This window comes from Python bivittatus, unplaced genomic scaffold (assembly GCF_059951505.1).
Source record: "Python bivittatus isolate LINGU-HERP-01145 unplaced genomic scaffold, Pbiv_v1 ctg000220_np1212, whole genome shotgun sequence".
Lineage (NCBI taxonomy): Eukaryota > Metazoa > Chordata > Lepidosauria > Squamata > Pythonidae > Python > Python bivittatus.
In genome coordinates, this window is record NW_028277048.1 from 8,453,115 (window position 1) to 8,468,634 (window position 15,520).

Sequence of the window (15,520 nt, forward strand, 5' to 3'; positions counted from 1 at the left end):
TAGTACTACTTTTACAGTAACAAAATCTTGCAAGTCTGAATATGCTTCTCCCTCCCTCTTTGTGGAAATTAGGGAGGGGCCTGAGACAAGTCTGCTCAAGTTACTTTCTTGGCCCGGGTTTGGGCCCCTTTATCTGACCATTGCCTTGGTAGCAGCTCTTCCTCCTGCCCTTCAAGGCCATCCCCCCTTCCCTCTGCACCTAGGCGTGGTCATTAAGCCACACACCCCCAAGAAGGGCACCGTATCATCTGATTGGCTAGGTGATGCCAAGAAAGGAAGAAAAAACACGTGGAATCACAATGGGAGGTAAGTAGAAAACCAGCTTCCCTACCTGCCCGCTTCTGCCGCTTTTTGCGTCTCTTGCTCGCTGCCCGGAGGCCCTGTCCCTGATACAGGGGGTCCAAGGCTGAGATCTCCCCTAAGTCAGGCCCTCTGGGCACCACCTCTGCTGCTTCTGTTAGGGTCTTGCCCTTGGACTTCAGCTCTATAGTCATTGGGCCAAACTAGAGGGAAGAAGAAGAAGAAGGCCCCCCGATTTAAACTGGCCCCCAAATGCATTCATTTATATTGCCCACTTGATAGTGACAGAGTGGTAGATTTGTATTAACTTTTGTCAGTGACCAGCACAGAAAAAGGAAAGAGTTTGGTTACATCAAATATACAAATATGGCATGGTTAAACAAAATAAAGTAACTATCAGGGCATTAAAACAACACTAGAAAATTTATAAACAAACATAAAATATAATAAGGCATAAAGTAAATACCACTAGAAGCGATTCAACAATCCAAACAGGTTTACAAATTCTCCTGACTCAGTGCCTGGGGCAAAAAAAACCCAGGCCTTCAAGGCTTTGCAAAAGGCAGGTAGGGTCAGGGCCATCTGAATCTTGGGGAGAATTCTGTTCCACGGGGTAGGCACTGCAACAGAGAAGCCCTGTTTTCTGGGTCCCATAAAATGACATTGCTTAAGAAGCAGAAACAAGAGCAAACCAACCCTGTTGGATCTTATTGGAGAGGCAGATAAATTGGTGTCAGAAGTTCTACAAATAATCAGGTCCTATGCCATGAAGAGCTTTATAGAGGATACATAGAACAAATATACATTAAGATAGCTTCTCCCCTTTGGTTGTTTTTCATTCAGTGCCTGTCAGAACTGCAGGGGCCTGGACACTTGCCAAAATGATAGTCCACAGATAAAGTTGGGGCACATACCTCATGATTCTCATCTTCTTCCATCTTAGTACCCTCTTCTTCTGTAATATGCAGCCCTTCTTCCTCCGCCATCTCAATTTCTGCTCCACTGGTTAGGCCAGAACCCTCCAAGGTGATACCCACAGGACCAGAGATTAAATCTACAAAAAGAAATACATCATTCAGAGTTCTTGAACTACAGTCAGTCTTGAGTGGCAAGAGTAGTAGTCATCAGCACCAGCAGAACAGTTAATGTTTGGCTCAGATACAGGTTCTGAGTTCAAGGATCAAAGATGCTACTGTAGTGGTCCACAAATCAAAGTGTGCCAACTCCAGTATGGAGAGAATTGAGAAAGGCCCAACAGCTGCTACAAAAGGGAAGGAGAAATGGTGGGAGGGAAATAGCTGTTTGAAGATGATACTGATAACCTATATGTGAGAATACCTTATGCACTGCAGCTTTGTATAATTACATTGCTATGGCATTACTACAATAACTGGACAGATACTCTGTGCTCTAGAAAGAATGTGGAGAATTACGTTGAATTGCAGAAGAGAAATATTTGGGATCAGTGGAAGCTACAGAATGTCCTCCACTTTTGTCAGCCTCTTGCAGAAGAGATGACATGCAATACAAAAGCAGAGCTGTTGGGCTGGATATCAGACTCCTATATGTTAAAGGAAAGACAGGCAAAACAAGAATCGTATGGTGGCAAAATCTTGTGGAAAGCAGTCCCATTTTCCCAACCACTTACTAGCCAAAGCCTTCTCGTTCTCTTGCTCCAATGCCTCAAAATCAAAGGCTTTGCCCATTTCTGCCACAATCTCAGCACTGATGTGAGTAGGAAGTGTGTGTATCTCAGGTGGATGTGTGAAATAGCTGATTTTCCCACTAGAAGAGACAAAGTAAAAAAACAGATTGCAGTCTTTATAGCAAGGATCAGTAATTTTTCACACTCCAAACCCTAGACAGACAGACAGACAGACAGAGAGCCACAAGTTACAAGACCTTGTGCAAGGTTCTGACTACTTCCTAAATTAATGTTGGGGCATCATGGGCAAAGGACGGCTGGATGCCATGTTGTTGACCCCAGCTTTATAGGAACAGTTTCCCAACCCCTGCTCCCCAAAAACACTTTTGCAGTAGACCCCATTATTTTCTTCTTTTCCTGATTTCAATTCCCAATGGAATTAGAACTGCCAGGTAACCAAAACAAAAAGCAAGGAAGGAAGAGGCTTACATCGAAGACAATTCCTGCAAGAGATGAAAGCTCTAGATCTCTCTTCCTTTTTTTTAAATCCTGTCTTCCACTCACCTCGTCCAGTCATTTAGCACTGCTTTGGCAGCCTTCTCATGGTCTGGTATCCCTCCTTTTTTCAGCTTGCCCTGTCTCTTGGCCAAATATGCTAGGAACTCCGTGGTGTTCTGAAAATCCGGCACGCTGAAGTGCTGCATAATCTTTAGGTCGAGGCAATTCAGGGAGGAGAAAGAGATGAGAGTTAGAAGCCGATTAAAGTTTTCTTCCCCATCCTGCCAATTCTGTTTACCTACATCTCAGAGACAGGTCAGGTTTGTAGCAGCGGGACCTATTATTTACTTATTTATCAAGCAAAGACTGCACCGGGCAGAGCCACGACGTGATGATACCCTCTTCTTCCCCCTCCCCCTGAAAATCAGAAAGAGTGCTTCCGAGATGCTGCCAAATGTCAGCGGGTGATTCCTGAAAGGTGCCAAAACCAAACCAAACAGAAATGGGGGTTTAATTATTTTCTACTCACTTTTTTAAGCAGGATGGTTACCATTTTGCTAGAGCTGTAATTATTAGTTGATTTAATCAGTCTGACTAATCAATTGAAGCTGCAGTTCTATACCTATTTACCTAGGAAGTACCACGAGTGCAGCAAAGCTGACTTCTGGGTACACACGTAGGACCAAATAATATCCATTTCAAACACTAGTTTCAGTGGACAAAAGGCTCCCTGATACATTTAAAAAAAACAAATATGTATAAAGCTACATACAGTGGGGCAAAAAAGTATTTAGTCAGCCACCAATTGTGCAAGTTCTCCCACTTAAAAAGATGAGAGAGGCCTGTAATTTTCATCATAGGTATACCTCAACTATGAGAGACAAAATGGGGGAAAAAATCCAGAAAATCACATTGTCTGATTTTTAAAGAATTTATTTTCAAATCATGGTGGAAAATAAGTATTTGGTCAATATCAAAAGTTCATCTCAATACTTTGTTATATATCCTTTGTTGGCAATGACAGAGGTCAAACGTTTTCTCTAAGTCTTCACAAGGTTTTCACACACTGTTGCTGGTATTTTGGCCCATTCCTCCATGGAGATCTCCTCTAGAGCAGTGATGTTTTGGGGCTGTCGCTGGGCAACACGGACTTTCAGCTCCCTCCAAAGGTTTTCCATGGGGTTGAGATCTGGAGACTGGCTAGGCCACTCCAGGACCTTGAAATGCTTCTTACGAAGCCACTCCTTCATTGACCGGGCGGTGTGTTTGGGATCATTGTCATGCTGAAAGACCCAGCCATGTTTCATCTTCAATGCCTTTGCTGATGGAAGGAGGTGTTCTCTCAAAATCTCACGATACATGGCCCCATTCGTTCTTTCCTTTACACGGATCAGTCGTCCTGGTCCCTTTGCAGAAAAACAGCCCCAAAGCATGATGTTTCCACCCCCATGCTTCACAGTAGGTATGATGTTCTTTGGATGCAACTCAGCATTCTCTCTCCTCCAAACACGACGAGTTTAGACCAAAACGTTCTACTTTGGTTTCATCTGACCATATGACATTCTCCCAATCCTCTTCTGGATCATCCAAATGCTCTCTAGCAAACTTCAGACGGGCCTGGACATGTACTGGCTTAAGTAGGGGGACACGTCTGGCACTGCAGGATTTGAGTCCCTGGCGGCGTAGTGTGTTACTGATGGTAGCCTTTGTTACTTTGGTCCCAGCTCTCTGCAGGTCATTCACTAGGTCCCCCCGTGTGGTTCTGGGATTTTTGCTCACCATTCTTGTGATCATTTTGACCCCACGGGGTGAGATCTTGTGTGGAGCCCCAGATCGAGGGAGATTATCAGTGGTCTTGTATGTCTTCCATTTTCTAATTATTGCTCCCACAGTTGATTTCTTCACACCAAGCTGCTTGCCTATTGCAGATCCAGTCTTCCCAGCCTGGTGCAGGTCTACAATTTTGTTTCTGGTGTCCTTCGACAGCTCTTTGGTCTTGGCCATAGTGGAGTTTGGAGTGTGACTGTTTGAGGTTGTGGACAGGTGTCTTTTATACTGATAACAAGGTCAAACAGGTGCCATTACTACAGGTAACAAGTGGAGGAGCCTCTTCAAGAAGTAGTTACAGGTCTGTGAGAGCCAGACATTTTGCTTGTTTGTAGGTGACCAAATACTTATTTTCCACCATGATTTGCAAATAAATTCTTTAAAAATCAGACAATGTGATTTTCTGGATTTTTTTCCCCATTTTGTCTCTCATAGTTGAGGTATACCTATGATGAAAATTACAGGCCTCTCTCATCTTTTTAAGTGGGAGAACTTGCACAATTGGTGGCTGACTAAATACTTTTTTGCCCCACTGTGCATATGAAAGAAACCATGTTTTTAAGGAAAACTTACCTTGTTTTTAGATAGTGTACATGCCACAAGAACATGTCCTGCTATGTGTAAAGGTGAACACCTCTACCAAATTGATATCTGCCACATATCTTCTGTAGGCAGTTGTATTAGAATGCCAGTCCCACGCACATGCTTTAAAGGTGTTGCCCAATTAAGCAGAAACAATTGTTGAATGATCTCCTTAATGCCTACTGCTGTTTTTTAAAACTTCCAGAGAATAGACAAGATCATATTTTGCAGCAAAAGCAACGCTAATGGCAATTTAAAGGCTATATTCCCCCAATATGTTGATTCAGGTCTAACTGAACCATAGTTTAGCAAATTAGCCTCACTGCCTGAGATTGCCCAACACACTGAACCACAAACCAAACAACCATGTAGCATCTTGTGTGAATCTAGCCAAAGGATAACAATTTAAAGTAAACATCCCAAATTAAGATTCTTGGCCAAAGTTATGTTGGAAGGCATGTCATTTAGCAAGCAGATTCATCCTTTTTAAATGTGATTTCAAGGAGAAAAATAGCTTCATCTAAATTAGCATTGCTTTAAAATTCTTTAGATTTATAGTTCTTTATCTCGGAACTATCATTTTTGCTACAACCTATTTGTAGTCTCTGAAACAAGCTTGGGATTCTTTCAGAGCCCCACCTTCATAATTGTCCAGTTTATTCTCACAGCCACGTGCCCTATCCATTCTCTCAGGACCACCCATACCTGCTGCTTGTTGCATCGTTTCAAGATGGCCTCCACAGGACTCACAGGGTCAGCCAGTTGTTCTATTCTGATGCAATTTCGCAGAATCATGGCAGCATCTGAGGTGGGAGAAGCCATGACAATCCCTGGACAGTCTAGGAGCTTTATGTGCTTGTCCAGCTGCACCTCTTGCAGGCATCTAAAAATGAGGGAGCGGGAGATAAATAAATGAGAGCAATCACTTCAAATGCCAGCCTTTCTACTTATAAAGTTAATTTTCTAAAGCCTCATGCTATATTTCTTTGTTGTCCCAAAGCTAAAACAACTGAACCAAGAACTAGAATGTTAGACTTCTAGGATGGCGGATGATTTCTTTCTCACAAGAGTTCTTCAGACTTATATAATCCCCCTCCCCTCCTGGAATGTTGAATCCATACTCAAATCATCCTATACCCTGATCTGTAAGGACAACTTCACAGACATAGCTTATCAATCTGCATCTCTTCTGGCTTTCAGGAGAAAAGGGAGGAGGAGGGAGGGGAAGAGTGTGAAACCTATTTAGTCAACAGAGATTTTTAGGAAGGCTGGCCAGTAACTCTGTCTTTTCAAGGAATCATTTATTTTAAATGCATACGTGTTTTGAGACTTGTGTTATTTTTCTTTTTTGGGAGCATAAATGTAAAGTTAATGTGAGCCACCTCAAAAGCAGAGGGAAAGAAGGTAAAACAAATCAATGGGCAGAAAGTGGCTAAGTTCATACATCATATTTAGCCATTGTTTAATCATAAGTTATTTATTCAACTACAAAACTGGTTCAATTCACACATCCTAAGTCACAAAGTATAGTTTACAATTGGTAAGGGTTCCACCCAAAGCGTTCCACCCAAGGGCTCACCCAAAATGCTGAACAAACTCTAATTAAGTCACCTTATGAATTAGGACAATATGTAAATTAGTGAATAAATTACTCTGTGTTTTGTACAGAAGATGGTGCCCTTATTTTACAACCTCTAACTTTCTCTGGCCTACTAAGCTCAAAAATATATGCCATCCAGTCCTTCATCTGAGTCCAATTAAGAAGTTGTAGGCTCTTTCTTTCATGCCAAGTACATCCAATTCTGCACAATGTTGTCAAAAGAAAAACCATCTTTCCTACTACTGTGGGTAAAGCCATATAAGGGAATCCCTGAATGTTTATATCCCCAAAGCAGGACCGCAGATCTCCTGTAGCGCTCCTTGATAGTGAAAAGGCGAAACTACTCAATTGACTATACAGCACTTCTGATTTGATACCTCGCTTCTAATTAGCACTTCAGATTGGGCACATACTTGGTGATGCCAGGAGTGGCACCAGTACTGCAGGCCCGGCTCCTCTTCAAGCTGTTGATCAAGCTGCTTTTGCCAACATTTGGGAAGCCTGCAGTCAGACATATAGAGACAGGCAATCCATCAGCAAGCACACTTCCAGTCTGGTGATAGCTCCCCCATAAGATCACTACTACCTTCCTAAACTGCTTCCTTTGCATTCTATGTGATAGATAACGCACAAGAAAAGATATCACTGCCCATAACTCCCGCCATCTTTTTCCTTTGGAGTAAAAGGCAGAAGAAAAACTTCTAGGGTTCACGTCCACCACCACCACCTACCTAAAACAATCCTTCCCAAAATGGGCACCTCCAAATCTCTGAACTTCAAATTGTCAGTCTCTGTAGTCGGGGAAGGCTGGCACAAAGGTCCCAAGGAAGTTGAGGACCACGTGGCCCAAGTCTTCTCTCTGTTGCTTCTCTCCTTCCCATTTGTGGGCAACACTACCTCCCCAACTAGGATTCCTGCCTGTCTGAATTACAGCCTCAGCTATCTCCTGGCTTCAACTCCCAGAAATGATAGAAGGGCCATTAGATTCCATCCAAGGCCAAAGGACCTTCTTGCATCGGAAGGAAGGCTGCTAGGATTCTATCTGATCGCCACAAATGAAAAAAGGGGAACATTTTGCAATTTGCCATACCAGGTCAGCTGGAGACCGACAATGAAGGAAAGGAAGTCGGTAAAATATTTGCATTCTTTCCCACAGACCCATATTCTTGACAGACCTAGGCTACCTTACCCCCACGTGGCCCACTTCAGGCGTCCTGTGACTGCAACTCCCAGAATCCCCAGCTTACGCAGGAATTCCGGGAGCTGCAGCTTCCAGATGTTTGGAAGGTGTCCCATTGAGGAAAGCTGTTCTGGGAAACAGGGCAGCTCCAGGAAATCCCCTTGTACTTTGTCCACCCCTCAAAGAGAGGTATGCTGCATACCCACGACTCCAACAGTGACGGTGGTCCTGACATCCTGATTCCGGCAATAGTTCGCTAGCACCTTCATGAGGCAGTCTGCCCCAACACAGGCTCCACTGCCTAGCAAGTCACTTGATGCTCGGGTTACAGGGACGTGGCTCTGTTGCTAAACGGGAGAAAGAAATCACTGCTTAATGTCCCTGGGTCTCATCTCTGATGCCCCCATCTAATGCCCCCATCTGCGTTTCCCATCTCCCAGAACCCACCGTTCCCTTTCTGCCACCTGGATCTCAATGTATAAAAAGCACGTATTAGAATCCTTCCTGTCACTCCTACCAAATCCAGTCTCCTGAATAAGGCTGGCCCAGTAACCTCTCCTACAACAGCCAACCCTGGGGTGGCCAGATACTGCATGAATGACGGCTCACTTTCAGAGGAAGGGCCGAACCAATACACCTTATACTCCCTAACAGGAAAATGAAATATAAAATTAAAATACATTAGAATTTGTTTAGTATAAGTAACTGTCATAAACGAACCCTTTTTAATGGCCATATTCCCACAAGATTTCTAAACCCTGAAAGTTCTGGACTATCTCGCCAATGCATCTTGCAAGGTTTTGGCAGTCTTGGGTGAGCTCGATATTCTTGCATGAGATCTTGCAATATTTCAAGAGTTTTTTTATTAATTTAATTTTGGGGAGGCATAAACACTGTCAAGGGGTGCTATAAGCAGCATGTTGCTCATCCCCATCCTTTTCTCAAAGTGATCTCCAAGGAAAAATGATCTTTTGGAGGTATGACTTAATTAACCCGCTGCAGCCATCCAACACCTACCAGGTTTTTGCTCTGTTGCTGAGTGGAGGATTTAAAGGCCACCGTAGGAAATTCATTCCTCAGGTACTTCAGCCACTTTGCAACAATCTCTTTAGATACCAGATCTGGATCAGGAATAGATTAGAAGAGAAAGTGAAGGATTCCAGACAAAATTCAGTCTGCTGCACTGGGGCCACACCTGCTCTTTTGTATCCAAAGGCTCACAAGACAAGTTACTTTTTAAAAACTTGTGCGTTTCAAAACTGTAATCCATTTTATGCTCTGCAGACAGATCACCCAGAAGGCCAAGCAACACCACCCCCAGTTCCCCAGACACAAGACTGATTTCATGACCACCTTCTACCTAAACAGTCAATACTACTAATATGGATTAGAACATCCAAGTCACTTCTCCAATAAAGAGAGAAAGAAAATCGCTACCTCATTACTTATCTACCTTAACTCTCATTGTGAATGAACAAACCAGGAACAAAAAGCAAAAAAAACAGCAAAAAAAATCCTCTATAGTTGGTTGAGCCCAAATGCAGTTATCTAGCAAACTTTGAGTTTTGACTCTTTTCTCTAACTCTGCCACCCCAAGCCCTGAATTAAGTCATGTGAATGTAATGATTCTGAATCAAAACAAAGCAATAGCAAAATTAAGCCAGTGTAATTCAACACTTCATTCCAATTACATTTCTTGGATTCCCTTGGTGCAGAGTTTGAATCTGTAGAGAGAAGCTCTGAATAAGAAAAGGTCTAAATCTCATGTTCTTGAATCATATATGGTTTCACTTCCTTTCCACAAAGAACCTAGTCTTGCTGGCATTACACTTACCTATTTTATTTAGCACCAGAACCAGTCTCTTGCTGGTTCCAGCCTGCACCACTGCCTGTTCAACCTGGGGGCAGCGGCAACCTTGGGGATCCCGAGCATCAAGGACTTCCAGGATCACATCAGCTGCTTCAATTACCTAGAGGGAGTGCAGAGTTGGAGATCGTGGTGTCCAACACTCTGATCCAGCCCAACCAGACTGAAGCATCACCATCTACAGTTTTATTTTTCTTGGTGCTAAGTACCAAGTCACATCCATCTTCACTAACCTTCCTGAACTCCTTGTAATATGCCTTGCAAGAGCTGTCTTTTTCCAGCAGAGCGTGTTTGGCCAATTGCTTCAGATCCATCTCCTGTGGGAAGAACAAGTTTATGCACGTGCCCAAGGGGATGGAATTAAAGTTCCACTAAGCAGATGGCACAGAATAGGTTCTCATAGTTAGAAAATAGGTACAAGTATCCTTAATTTCATAATGTGAGATAATACAACATACATCCTAGTTGCATTTCTACAGTTATACTGCTCCCCACAAAATAACTATTATTTGATTGCTGCTGTACGAGAAGAACAGGTGGCAGTCTTGGCCAGGAGGGCCTTTGCTCAACTATGGGTTGTGCATCTGCTACGCCCTTTTCTGGATTGGGAGTCCCTCCAGTCACTCATGCCCTAGTCATCTCCCATATAGACTATTGCAATGCGCTCTACATGGGGCTACCCTTGAAAAGTATAAGGAAGCTTCAGCTGCATTGGGTCCCAGTTTGCTTCCGGGTCCAATTCAAGGTGTTGGTTATCACCTTTAAAGCCCTACATGGCATGGGACTGGGTTACCTGAGGGACCATCTCACCTCCATTATATCCACCCGTCCCACCTAGTCAGGCAGAGAGGGTACACTGCGGACCCCATCAATGAAAGAATGTTGACTGGTGGGGTCCGGAAAGAGAGCCTTCTCTGCCGTGGCCCCCGCCCTATGGAATACTCTCCCCCTAGAGGTGAGGCAGGCCCCAACTCTCTTGTCCTTCCGGAAAGCAGTCAAGACCTGGCTCTGCCAACTGGCATGGGGCAAAAAAAAGGGGCAACCAACCCTGGGGGCGGCTAGCACCTTGAAGATGCTCCCATATGTTAACATCTTACTGATCATCAACATCTTGGAAGATATTATTTGTGTATCTGGTTTTATTCTATTTTTACTGTAGTTTTATATTGTTCTTACTGTATTTTAATTAATATTTATTGTTGTTTTATTGTGAACCGCCCAGAGTCACTTTTTCATGAGATGGGTGGTATCTAAATTTGAAATATAAATAAATAAAATAAATAAATAAATTCATTTCCCACTACAGGAGGCATCTCTACTCAAGGTGTATATTGGTTGAATAAAATCTTCCATGAGGACCCTTTAAAATGCAGCACTCAGTTCTCCAAGAACACCTTTTTAAGGTGATTTAGAGAGCAAAGAACTATGTGTTTAATGGTCCCCTAGCAAAAAAATGTATTTTGCACACCTTGAATTTTGCAATCTCTCCTTGAAATATCATGATTTCTCATCTATCTACTGCTTCCTTGATACTTTTCTTTAACAAAAGGAAGTTTTATTGATGTGGAGCTACAGGGTGTTCTTTTAGACAAAGTTGATAGACAAGCCATTTATTATTTTTTTCCTTTTTAAATATCTTTTTAACTCTTTGAAGAAAGTAGATGAACAACTACAAAAGAAAACATGAAAAAAATAATGTAATACAAATAGATCAACCAGGGATTTAAAAATGTTATGGGGGCTATAGCTCTCTAAAATATCATTAATTAGTTATAAATAGTTAAGCATATTATATAAAGAGAGCCAGTTTGGTCTAGTGGTTAAGGCTTCAGGCTAGAAACCAGAAGACCACAAGTTCTAGTCCCGTCTTAGGCATGAAAGCTGGCTGGGTGACTTTGGGCCAGTCATTCTCTCAGCCTACAACGTTAGGCTTGGGCAACAAGCCAGTTGGTTAATTCCTGTCGCAACCAACAGATCAACATTTGGTCGATCTGAAAAAAAAAAGCAGAACCTGCATATTGTGGGAAAAATGCTAGGAAGAAGAAAAGCGTTAAGCATATTATATTCATTGTATGTCACCAAGGGACTAAGAATCATTATTGAAGCTAACCCATTGCCATTTTTAAACCAATTCCACCTTTAGCTCCAAGTGGGGTTAAGACCTACTTTAACTTAAAATTAGAAATCTGGTATCACCTTTTCTGACTAACAAATTTGATTAAAAGGCATAAGCTTTTGTGAGCTGCAGCTCACTTCGTCAAATGCGTAGAGTGGCATAGACTAACCACGCTATGCATCTGACGAAGTGAGCTGCGGCTCACAAAAGCTTATGCCTTTTAATCAGATTTTAGTTGGAAAAGACACTACCGGACTCCTCCTAATTTTTTGCCACCATAGACCAACATGGCTCTCCTCCTATAATGTCCGCTCCAACTGAGCAACAGCAAGCCCACAGCCCTCAGGTACCTTGAGTAAGTTTCTTTTTTTTTGGGGGGGGGGGGGACAGCCAGATAGAGAGGAAAGTTTTGCATTCAGATTCTTGCACAGCCTTCAACTCAGTGCCTGATTTGTCTTCTGCCTTTCTGTAAATTGACACCAGAAATAACTGGTATTGGGCTGATTGTAAAAATGAGGAAAGATTTGCAACACAGTTCATTTACTAAGGCTATAAACCCATAGATACAGTATATGCCAACAACTGAATCCTACTGAGCTCATTTGGATGTTTTTCCAAGTAGACCAGCAGAAGACTGCTTTGTGAGAAATCCCACGTAAAATTACGGGCCTAACTCCATGAGACTCTATATGTCATAATGACTAAGATGTATCTTAATTTGAGTGCACAAAAGCAAATGATTATAAGTTTGCCTAACTCTGTGGCGAATTCAGGCCAATACATGCAATTTCCATCCATCCCACTCATTAAAATACATAAGTTAGGAGTACAAGGTTATATAAACCATTCACTCCGATCACTTACAAACAGCAGTTTTAATGTAACACCAGCAAGACTGAAAGCATCAAGTCTACATTCTGAGAAAGCATGAATAAAATATTCCTTGCTGCCTATCGAAGAGCAGGCAGTGATGGTGCCCCCCTGTCTGAAGCCCATTTGAAATCATGGATGCCGCCATTTAGCAATCATTACCAAAAATGAACCTAGAACTAAAACTAGGATTTTCACGTACTTCTTTCCTACTTAAACAAGTGTTTGTCTAACCAACTATGGAAATGTGTATCTCCACCAATATATTTGAGCTGCTTAAAAGAAGCTGCAGAAGAAGAGGACAATCAAAACTTCTATAAAAGCTGCGTGGACAAACCAGACTTCCTGCAACCAGATTGGATACATGTGCCATGGGGAAGATCACCAGCCCAGACTCATTACCTTCTGCTCAAAGCGTTGCTGTCTACGCAAGGCATCCTTCTGCAACCCTTCCAGACTCCGGAACCGGCTGATTTCCTTCTGTCGTGCCATTTGTTGCCGCTCCTGCAGTTCTGTAACCTGGTTAGATGGATACGGTCTTAACCCAAGAGGGTGCTAGCATCCCTGCTGCACAGACACGGTAGGTGTGTCAGGTACCAGTACTATGCCATCCCAAATTCCATGGCCCTGAGCAGGGAAACTAATTCAGGAATCTAAAAAGCCCACCTTTGGCTTTATTCTCCCATGCAGTGTTCTACTTTCAGCCTTACCCTTTTCTGCCTTAGGGCCAGTTCCTTTTTGACATGCTCTTTGAAGTGTGACAGCTGAGGTACTCCTGAATCCTTTTTCCCACGTGGTTTGGCATCCTTTTTCTATGAACGAGGAAGGGCAGGCTTCAGAAAAGGCACTGCACTAGATTTGATTGCAGACATAAAGCTACATATATTCATCTCACCTGAGAATAACAACAGACCCTTGCTTTTCCAGCTGACACTACTTTGCCCCTTTCCCCTTTGCTAAAAAGTGTCCTAGGCCTCCGTATCTGCAAGCTGTACTCACAGCAGAATTGATACACTAATGGGAAAAACACAGAGTTACAGGTGGAAGATAACAGCATTACCGTATCTTTGGCAACTTGCATGATAGTTTCATCCGGAAGCATCCTGAGATAAATCAGCTACCTGCTGATTTACCATCCAAACCCTGTGCCTTACTTTTAACACAGTTCTGCCTCACTAATATAACCAGCAATCATCTACTATCAAATTCAAAGGCTTGCTCTGTCCTTCTATTGATTCCTCTCTCATCTCTACCACAAAAACTCACTTTTTCAAGGTCCTCCCTTACCTTGCTATGTTTGGATTTCTTGCTAGATCTTTTCTGCTCTGCAAAAGAGGAAGAAAGGGGGAATCAGAGATACAGCAAACAAGATTTTTCATTTACAATTCCAATTAGATGGGTATAATTCAAGCAGATATTTACTGTGCCGGGTCATGATGCTAATAGAAGGTAGAGGAGCAGGGATCTGTTTTTCTGCCCAACATTCGTTTCTGAATCACCGTTTTTCTCCCAATTAACAAGACCTGGAAAAGAAAGAAAAATTAGTCTATATTGTTTTCTGATCAGAGGAGTAGAGTGAGTGGCTTGCTCCTAACAATATCCTAAATTATAACAACAATTGCAAGCTGCCCAGAGTCGCTGGGAGTCAGGCAGCATATAAATTTAATAGATTATTATAATTTAATTTTGGCATAATGCATTACATGAATCCAGCCACTGTGCTATATAAACCATGATTTAGTGCGATGTGCAAACACAGCCAATGGTGTAAGGCAGCAAACCTAAACTAGTCTTCCATACCCTATGTTTTCCAAAGGTACTGATCTATATCTCTCATAATCTTTCAGTATTGTCTGTACCACGTGAGACAATGGGAGCTATTGACCAATACATCAGAAGGAAAGTGGGTGGAACATGCTGGCATATATAATCCCCAGAAAAACACATAGACATTCTATAATCTTTGAGGGGGGTATGGTAGAAACTGGGAAGAGTCTAGTGGCACCTTGGCTGAAGTATTAGATTTGGATGGAGGATTCAAATTCCCACTTGGCCATTAAGCTCAGTAGTTAATAAGGGTTAGTCACACTCTCTCTGCACAATTTACCTTAATGGTTGTTGCAGAGGTAAAGTGAAAGGAAACCTATCCCTAGATGCTGCCTTGAGGTCTCAGAGAAAAAGCGAGATATGAATACAAGAATGAAGAGTACATACATACATTTTGTTTTCAAAGAGCCATAATGATCCGTCAAAGATAGCAAATCCCTACCTCCTAACCCTGGCATCTTACATCCAACTTATAAAAGCGAGAGAATCAAATGATAATTCTTCCTGAGACTGTCCCACTTTAGCCTGCTAATATTCACGTGCTGGAATAGTAGTCCTAACAAGTAATGTCTACGAGGATCCCGTTTATTTTTCTCCCTTGCACGTTTTTTTTCTCACGCACGACACATGTTCCCCTCCTCTAGGTAAAGCTTCAGGACTGAATTTTTCATACTAAACTTGCCTTGACATGCCACCCCACTTACAATTATCATTCCTTCGATACAATTCTGGGCCACCTTAACGACAGTCTCTTCTCTCCTCCACCCCCAGAGCCTCTTACTTGTTCAGAGTTTCTACCTCTGGAATATCAGCGGCAACAGCCTTTACCAAAAAGACCTCCGGAGAGTCGTGAAGCCTCGCAAACGTGACACATGGCTTCCTGCGCGTGCCCAAAGGGGCTGGAGCTACGCGCGTGCGTCTTCCCGGGACTTGTGGACCGCCCCCTCACTTTCGCCTCCTCCCTCTGTGCTGAGTTTGCACGAATGTGGGTTTGGTGTTCGTAGGACTCGAAACAAAGCAGACAGGGGTGAGGAAAGGGATTTGTTTTTCTTTAAAAAAAATGTGCTTGCGAAGATAATGTGAGATTTCACATGACGCGCGCGCGCGTGTGTAATTGCGCAGCATTTAGAAATGCCTAGCTTTTCAACTGAGCATCAGGGAATGTACAGTATGAAGCTTTAGAGGTTCGCCAGATCTGATTATATATG

The 15,520-nt window shown here is 42.7% G+C and overlaps 1 protein-coding gene across 5 annotated transcripts in view; it reads right to left on the bottom strand.

Annotated features, from left to right (window-relative positions):
• Positions 1-15,520, bottom strand: part of GNL3L (G protein nucleolar 3 like) — a 43,813-nt gene that overhangs the window by 1,614 nt on the left and 26,679 nt on the right. For 2 of the 5 annotated variants that reach the window (XM_025169549.2, XM_088137788.1), the window contains exons 2-15: positions 13,908-14,008; positions 13,773-13,810; positions 13,196-13,297; positions 12,888-13,004; positions 9,733-9,816; positions 9,467-9,602; positions 8,650-8,753; positions 7,835-7,979; positions 6,866-6,953; positions 5,558-5,735; positions 2,510-2,652; positions 1,949-2,085; positions 1,215-1,354; positions 332-503 (exon numbers count right to left, since the gene is read on the bottom strand). In XM_025169549.2, coding sequence (XP_025025317.2) covers positions 332-503; positions 1,215-1,354; positions 1,949-2,085; positions 2,510-2,652; positions 5,558-5,735; positions 6,866-6,953; positions 7,835-7,979; positions 8,650-8,753; positions 9,467-9,602; positions 9,733-9,816; positions 12,888-13,004; positions 13,196-13,297; positions 13,773-13,810; positions 13,908-13,920 — 1,597 coding nt within the window. In that variant the 5' untranslated portion in view covers positions 13,921-14,008. Of the gene's footprint in view, positions 1-331; positions 504-1,214; positions 1,355-1,948; positions 2,086-2,509; positions 2,653-5,557; positions 5,736-6,865; positions 6,954-7,834; positions 7,980-8,649; positions 8,754-9,466; positions 9,603-9,732; positions 9,817-12,887; positions 13,005-13,195; positions 13,298-13,772; positions 13,811-13,907; positions 14,009-15,016; positions 15,265-15,520 lie in introns of those variants that run through there. The other 3 variants (XM_007432868.3, XM_007432867.4, XM_025169547.2) reach the window with 3 other exon arrangements.